The sequence below is a fragment of the Embiotoca jacksoni genome, unplaced genomic scaffold (assembly GCF_022577435.1).
Source record: "Embiotoca jacksoni isolate LCO1_2020_lvr unplaced genomic scaffold, fEmbJac1.0.p SCAF_17, whole genome shotgun sequence".
Taxonomy (NCBI): Eukaryota; Metazoa; Chordata; class Actinopteri; family Embiotocidae; genus Embiotoca; species Embiotoca jacksoni.
The window spans coordinates 4,553,079-4,561,290 of NW_027185307.1; the positions used below are offsets into that span (position 1 = coordinate 4,553,079).

Sequence of the window (8,212 nt, forward strand, 5' to 3'; positions counted from 1 at the left end):
AGGAACGTTTTGATTCTCATCTTAAAGCTAAAGAGGGTTTCTGCCCCTCCAACACAAACTGGGAGCTGGTTCCACAGGAGAGGAGCCTGAAAACTGAAGCTCCGCCTCCCATTCTACTTCTGGAAACTCAATTGCAGACTTTACACTTTCTCAAGGTAGTAAATACAGCTGAAGAAAGAAAAAAAATGTGTATGACTTATGTAATAACCTGATTTACATCAGTTATTTTGGTTAAATTGTCTCCATGTTAAATATGTGACTGTGAACTTCAGATGTCATTATAGTTTTGTGCATTTATTATAAGGTTTGGCATTTCAGTATTATATTTTGTTTTGAGAGTTAATTAATATTGTACAGTTACATCTTTTCAAGTACTTGTAATGTTGGTTTATTCACTAAACTCTTTAGTTTCGATTCTTCATGCACTTCAGAGGAATCGAAACAAGTTGATTTGAATAACCTCAGGCGGAAGTGGGTTGAGTGAGGAGCGAAACGAAGAGAAGAGAGACAGAGACGAAGAGAAGAGAGACAGAGACGAGAGACAGAGACGAAGAGAAGAGAGACAGAGACGAAGAGAAGAGAGACAGAGACGAAGAGAAGAGAGACAGAGACGAAGAGAAGAATGGCGCAGAGCAGAGAGCAGGACATCTGTAAGTGGCTCCAGATTATAGTGTTGCTTTGATATTTTGTGTGTGTGCGCTGTGAACTTTAAAAAAACAAAAACGGGCACACAAAACGCTTCGCTTCACGCTTTGTGTGCCCGTTTTTTATACGTCCTGATTTGGTCATGTATTGTTTTTGTTGTTATTTCCTACTTTGTGCAGCACCTACAGACAAAGTTAATTAACCTTGACCTTAGTCATTAAAAAACACGAATCCTCCTAATTATTTCCGAACTATTGCACTAACGCATCACAATGATACTTTTGTACCGTTGTAGTAGAAAAATCTGAAATATTCAAACATGATTTGACGTTACATTTTCTGTTTGACCCAAATTTACCCAGTGGGTGACGTTTACATCCATCAGCTGTCAATCATTCCCCAATGTCTTCATTCTTAACTTTTCTTTTTCCAGAATACATTTTCATCACTTCACACATCCCTGATCTCCTTTTGGTTGCTCTACAATTTATGCTTTGAAAAAATGTGCTGTTGCATAATTTGGAGCAATTTTTATTGGAAAACAAAAAAGGAGATCATTTATATGTGAAGTCTTGTTCGTGACAACACATTGAAAAAGACTGAATTTATTGAATATTCTCACACAAAAAAAAAAGTCCTTAAAAACGATTCAAGCATTATTTATCCAAAATAATCTGGTATTATAACCGGCAGATGTATGAAGTGAAGTGTGAGTGAACACTACATGAGTCTGATGCGATTAAATATTTGTCAAAGTATTTTTCTTTTTTTTCTGCGATCCCTGCGCTCACAGCCGGCTGTACATACAGAAAATAGGCATCGGTTTTATTTTTATAAACGGGATGCGTGTCTCAGCAGGCTGCGTGTTCCAGGTCTTATCTGTTCAGCTCTGAAGATGGCTCGTTTTGAGGAAAATTAGGTTATCGTTTTTTGGTTTCCTTCGTATGAGACGTTTGCATTTTAACAACATATAATTCAGAAGTTATTAATTCAGGAAGTCGGAAGCTACTCAATAATGTGCCCTCATTATCAGCTCAGCGTAATGTGTATCCGCTTCACAGGTGTGTAAATGGACCTGGATATCAAGCATCCGTAGCGCGAAACAATATTGTGTTTGTTTTTTAAGAGATAAAGACGGCGTCGTCTTCTCTGTTCCTCTCGTCAAAATGTTTCTACAGCAGCGATGCAAAATGCATACAGGGAAACACTGCACACTGCTTCTTAAATGTTTTTGTGTTGTGATTGTCGTCTCTGCCAAGTTTTGCTCAGTTCATCCTTTGTAATTTTTCTTAATATTTTTTTTTATCTCTTTAGCAACCAGAATGGAAGTGCTGACCCTACGTGAAAGGGTACTCCGCTTAAGGAAGAATAGACACAGTCTCCACAGTTTGCACGGTCTTGACTTTGGGATCATGAAAGACAAAGGCACATATCTGTGGCTCAAGCCAGATCAGAGTGAGGAGTTCGGCCTCGGGGTACTTACCCTCTGTGACATAGTAGTAAACCAACATGGTAGAAACAATCTACTGGCTGGGCAGGCGCTGATCGCCGTGCTGACAAGTGGTTTCCAAGCACCCAAAGATCTCTTACATGCAGTCAGGAAGCGGATCGACTCAGATCACACCCTGATCCCCCTGAAGTATGCTGGGGGTCAGTTTCAAACCACAGCTTGTTATGCGGATCAACATGGAGAAATAGTGGCGAATCTCAATTCACTGCACAGAAATAATGTTGAGTCTGAACATCGCCAACCAGGAGCTTTCAAACAACGAGCCAAGCTGATCAACAGCATGCCTGTTCACGACCACATCCTGACGTCGGTCTGTACTTACGTCTTTGCTTTATCGATAAAGGCCGTTACAAGCCCTGACCGAGCGATGGAACATGCCCTCAGACTCATCGGGCACCGCACGGGCGGCATGCGTCCACGTGAGCTCATTTACCCGCCCTATGAGGTCACAGACAGCTTCTGTAAGGCTGTTATCAACTTGATTCAGCAGTGCCACTTTCTTAAGTACACATTGGTACTGATGTACCTCTCCTTGCATGATGCAAGTGAGGCACCTTGGAAAAGCAACGTGGCCCACTTAGGGCGCAGCTTGGAGGGGGCGGGTCTCGGTATTTACAACCAGATCCGAGATGACCTCGTGGCCCCTGGGGAAGTTCCACTTGCTGATTTAATTATCCTTAGATCAGACATGCTGAACTATAAGCTAGCAACAGAGGATGCAGAGAAGCTAGGTGACTTCGCCCCCTTCGTGCGTTTTTTGAATATGCCTCAGGCACATTTCTTTCAGGCTGGCAACTTTCAGTTATTGATCCCATTCATGAGAGGCTATTTTGAAGTCGTCAAACCGAGCAATAATCATCTGCATGTCAGCGAGTCCTACAAAAACGAAAGAATGCGCCAATTCGGAAAACAATGGGCGGAAAAGATTAAAGCACGAGGATCCACTCAGGGACTGTATCGCACCTACAAGCACCACAACCAGCGGGACGAGGAACTCGATTCTACAGATTCATCGGAGTAGTTCATGAGGTTTTGACCATGCCGAGGCCCGGCAGGTGCTCACGGCACAACACCTGGAGGACTCCCATCGAGGCGGTCCGCCTGTGGACCAGAGTTCTGGCTCAGTTTTTGTTTTCTTATATTTTAAATGGAGTTTTGTTTCTGCATGTTTAAGTTCTGCATTTAATTAATACCCATTGAAAACTGAGATACTGTGTGTTGTTTGTTGTTGTCACATGATGTATTCATGAATGAGTTGCTGTATATGCTGTATATTGCCTTAATAACATTACATTTTGTTATCAGTGATGACCCCTTAGCTGTCAGGGATAAAGTGAGAATCATATGTTAACCTCGACATGTTTTATCATACGTCTCTTTCACCATTTGTTAATAAACAAAGTTCAAAATGACTGAATGCTTAATTGATTCCCGTGTTGAGTGTTTGTCACAGTAGGATCCTCTGGTGAAATGGTTACACTTAGATTATAAGGCAATGAGGTTTTTTCAAACTTGAAAATATTTGTTTATGGGCGTTGGCCCAACTTTGAATAATACATTATTCATATTTTTATAACTTCTAATTTATCAAATTCAACTAAAGTGCCTACGGACTAATAGGGGGAGGAGAGGGAGGTGGGGGGGGGGTGAGTGTCAGGTGGAAAAATAGTGTGTAATAAGGAGGCATCAGACAAATAAAAATGTGTTTTCTTCTGGCAAAACTACCGACATTAGTTATATTCAGACAACAAAATTCCAGGTTAAATTTTAACAGAAAAGTAAAGTAAAATTAGTGATGCTCATCAAGTAAAACATGTCAGCCTGTCTGCAAGTCTGAAACAATCATGAGAGTGATTTGAAAGAGCCAGCGGACTGGATGAAGTGGAAACGTACATATCTTCAACATGTTTCATGTCAATCAGAGAAAACCATGTGACTCCCCTGATCGAAATATAAAAAGAGTCCATCATATAACTACTGTCAAATTAGAAAAAAGAATTGTAACATAAATGCAAAGCATGCTGGGAGGCTTTTCTAATGGGGGAACAATGTTTCTAAAGAACTGAATGATATGTGAACGATCAGAAGGATATAGTGAGACGGAGGCTGAGTTCAGTGGCATGGTAACATAAATGCATCCTCTTCTGTAAACTCGTCAGTCTATTGCACAGGAATGGTGGACTTCCCCACTATGAAAACGAATATATAGAGAGGTTTGATTTCATGAGATTTAAGGAATAACTTTACAAGACTGAACTCTTGATTAAAAGCTCTGAATGTGAAAACTAGATAAGTTACAACAGAAGTCACGTGACATCACTTGAAGTGGATATTATACCTAAAGATCCAGCGAACGTATGTAAAAATGTATATAAAGCTGGAAAACATTTTTATGAAACAAGTTTTATTCTACACCTTTGAGTCCAGTTTCCCGCCCTGTTGATACCAAAGCCATCTCACTCAATGGGACTGAGTGATACAAGTCTGCCTTCCAGGAACTGGCCAATCAGACCACAGTGGGCTCAGCAGGAGGACGGCCTTAAAGAGACAGGAACTGAAGGGCCTGTTTCAGATAGATGCTGAGCTGAGCAGCTGCATAAAGGGCAGATACATACGTTTTTTTTTTTAACTGTAACGCGTGCGAGGATTTAACGTCAGCGGAGCCCCAGAATAAAAAAAAAAATAGATACCTAGAAATCTGTGTGGTACTTCCCCTTTAAATGCAGATTATTTACATTTCCAAGTCTAAGCCACATATTATATTTATGCCAAAAAAACAGTGTCTGGATTGTAAAATATTGATTTTCAGTCTCACACACATTAGTCTAGCCTTAGTTTGACCTACAGTGAGTATAAAAAAAACTTATAATCGAAGGCAGATGAGTTTACATTTCTGTGTTCCACAACTTGCCTGAATTGGAGCAACTTAAAAACCAAACAGAGAAGAGTTTTTCCGATCAGCCGCTCACACAGGCAGGATTTCTCCAGTCCATTCGGGTGTGTGTGCACAGGCCTGCATGGGATGTTTTTGGGAGAATTAGATGGGGACATGATGCTTAGGGCGGAGGGAGGGGTGGGGGTGTTGACCCTGTGCTGTGCTGTGTCTGTGCTACAGGGGGCGGGTTAAGGGCCTCGTGCTGGATCACTGGCTAATAAGTATCCGGTCGTTCCCCGAGGGAACCCGGCTGGTCAGGGTGGGGAGGTGGTGGCGATGTCTGCGTCCATCGCTTAGTAATTCACCACTGCGCGGCTCACTTTTCATATTCAAAATTGTACCAATTGGGGTTCCCTGTGTGTAACACAAACCTGCCTGTTTGTTTCCCACACATTCTGCTGCGCTGATGTCTCACTCAGCACCACAAAATGAAATTTCTCATTGCAAAAACACACATTTTCCCCCTAAAACTAATTCCGACGTTTAACATTCCCAAGGAATTGTCATAAAGCGCTCCAGGAAGAAAATAATTACTCTGTGTTCCCCACATACAGCAGCTCCTAAATGTCATATTTTACATGCCCCGAGGCGATCCACTCAACATGTGGTAGCTGCGTCAGTTAGCGAGCGCTCAAACATAAACAAATAGATGAATTGATATTGTCAGGCTGATGGGATCGGAGCGCTCCACTTGGTTTTATTGCCCGCGGACTCCTTTGGCGGCGTGAAGCGGCGGGTCCTCTGTCAAAGTACACCCAGAGTAGTTCTCCTCAACGCGTCGGACAACTCCACTCGGCAAAGCCAGAATAAACACGAGATGAAGACGGAGCAGTGTAAATATGTGTAGATATACAGTATTAGGTCTGAAAGATGAGGCTTTTATCAGTGAGAGTAGATGAACAGTTGGTTTAAAGTGATTTATCTCTTTAGCTAGTGAGATAGATAGATAGATAGATAGATAGATAGATAGATAGATAGATAGATAGATAGATAGATAGATAGATAGATAGATAGATAGATAGATAGATAGATAGATAGATAGATAGATAGATAGATAGATATAAAGATAGAGAGAGAGAGAGAGATACTTTATTAATCCCTCGGGGAAATGTTAACGTTACAGCAGCATATACAGGGCAAAGCAATACAAATGACAAATAAAAAATAGAGGTCGTAAAAAATATTAAATAGATTTTTTTTTTTTTAATGCACATTATATACAAAAAAAATAGAATAATATTAAAATAAAATAAAATAAACAAACAACAGTGCAAGGGTGTTGTTGTTTTGTGATGGATTTTGCCAGAGGTAAGTTCCTGTCTTATTGCAGTGGACAGGAATGATCTCCCGTATCAGGAATGATCTCCTGTGTCTGTCCTTGTGACAGCGGAGCTGGAGGAGTCTGTTGGAGAACGTGCTTCGATGTAAGACAAACATAAGATGAGTATGTCTTCATATTTGTCTTCAAAGCTTCGACACGCGGCATCAGAGTCCTCCAGGAAAACAGGGTCACACCTGCATCAATGTCTTCACCTTCACAACTTTTCTGCCAATAAAAATCTATCTATTTAAAGACTGACGGTACAATTTGAAATGTTTTAAGGCCATTTTCTAACCAGCCTACAGTCATAGCGCTACTGTAAATCACTTTTGCTGTCTATACTGTCTATATGTGGTTAGGTTGCAAAGTTCGGACTTGTTGAATGCTGACCTAAACTGTGCCGCCCATATTAGAAAATACACTAATTTGCTTTCTTTGATGAAAACATTTACACCAGTTTTGAGTCCGTACGTTAAAGCTGCAGCCAGCAGCCGGTTAGCTTAGCATAATGTAGCACAAAGCTGGAAACAGTTCACAAAACAAAAAACGAAATCTGTCTAAAGCTATAAACTGAACTAATAAACATTTCTCTTGTTTGTTTAGTTTCTGATGGTTGCCTGGCAACCTTACTGCATTACCAGGACTCCAGGAGGTCACTGCACCCGACCAGGGAATAGTCCGACACATTGATTGTATATAAAAACGGATGTAAACTCTCGGTCTGAAAAGTGAAGGCAATGTTGAAGTGTCTTAGAAATGCAATACCACTGAGGGCCACCAGGGGCTGGCTCCAAGAAACCTCAAGCTCCATATAATGAAACACAAAGACAATAAATGATGGTGTCATCAGTTAAATTCACTCCTTCTGATCAGTGTTCTGGTGGTCCTCCTAAAAATAATTAAATAATGAATGAATTCGATATAAATCATCAAGGAGAGGTATGTTTGGTTTGGTTGACATGCCTGCGGTGCAGTCAGGTTGCTGCTGTAGTGTCCTCTGGTTTTTCAGTCAGATCCACTGCTCGCTGGTCCAAATATGGTCACATCTGGCTCCAAAAAAAGTATGCGGCTTTAAAGCGCCAGCTCACAAACCAATGGATGATGTCAGGGTGGGTCGCCACTTGTCCAGCAAACAGCTACAAAAAAAACAGGTTACTATTTTCATATTTAATTTTTTTTTACAGAGAAAAGGTTTTATCTCAACTGGAAATATCATAAAGTACATACTGGACTCTATGAAAGCAGTCAAAGTATATGTAGTTAACCTACTGATGTATGTCAATCAAAGTCAGTTCGTCAAACAACACAATAAACTGGCAGTTTTTTCTGTCTTTGTCATGTTTCATTGTAACACCACATACCTGCTTGATTTTATGGAGCTGGGACGCAGCTGATGTAACTTCACCGATCAGTCTCGGATTCCAACTGTGAGCTGGAACAGCAGCTTTAATGTACACACTCTGGAAGAATCTATGTCACCGACCGCATGTTATTTTAGACCACTTCCTAAACTCTGATAGGGGTTTGAGCCGTGATGTTGTCAGAAAGACACAGGCCTCTCTGCTTTCAGCCCAGTAATCCCCGGGATCTACACACACAATGAACACACATCAGAGCCAGCCAGCCAGCCAGTTGAGTCCCGAGGCTCAAGGTGCAGGTCTCTGTTAGGTGGAGAGAGCTGGCCCGCTGCCAAGCGGGGAGGCTTTGTGAGAGCCATTATCATGAGTCCTCAGCATGCACGCAAGCTTTCGGAGGTCGCCACACCTCCGGCTTGCCCTTCCTCCTGCTCCTCATTCATGCT

At 41.5% G+C, this 8,212-nt stretch overlaps 1 protein-coding gene across 1 annotated transcript; it reads left to right on the forward strand.

The window, feature by feature from the left end:
• Window positions 1-461: 461 nt before the first annotated feature.
• Window positions 462-3,567, forward strand: LOC138199219 (uncharacterized). The gene is made up of 2 exons (XM_069151154.1): window positions 462-650; window positions 1,960-3,567. Exons 1-2 carry the CDS (start codon window positions 623-625, stop codon window positions 3,174-3,176), a joined length of 1,245 nt encoding a protein of 414 aa, XP_069007255.1. The 5' UTR covers window positions 462-622; the 3' UTR covers window positions 3,177-3,567.
• The last annotated feature ends 4,645 nt before the right edge of the window (window positions 3,568-8,212 follow it).

Coding starts and splice junctions, on each gene's coding strand:
- LOC138199219 (XM_069151154.1), top strand. CDS start 623: ATGGCGCAGAGCAGAGAGCAGGACATCT. Junction 651..1,959: donor GAGCAGAGAGCAGGACATCT/GTAAGTGGCTCC, acceptor TTATCTCTTTAG/CAACCAGAATGGAAGTGCTG.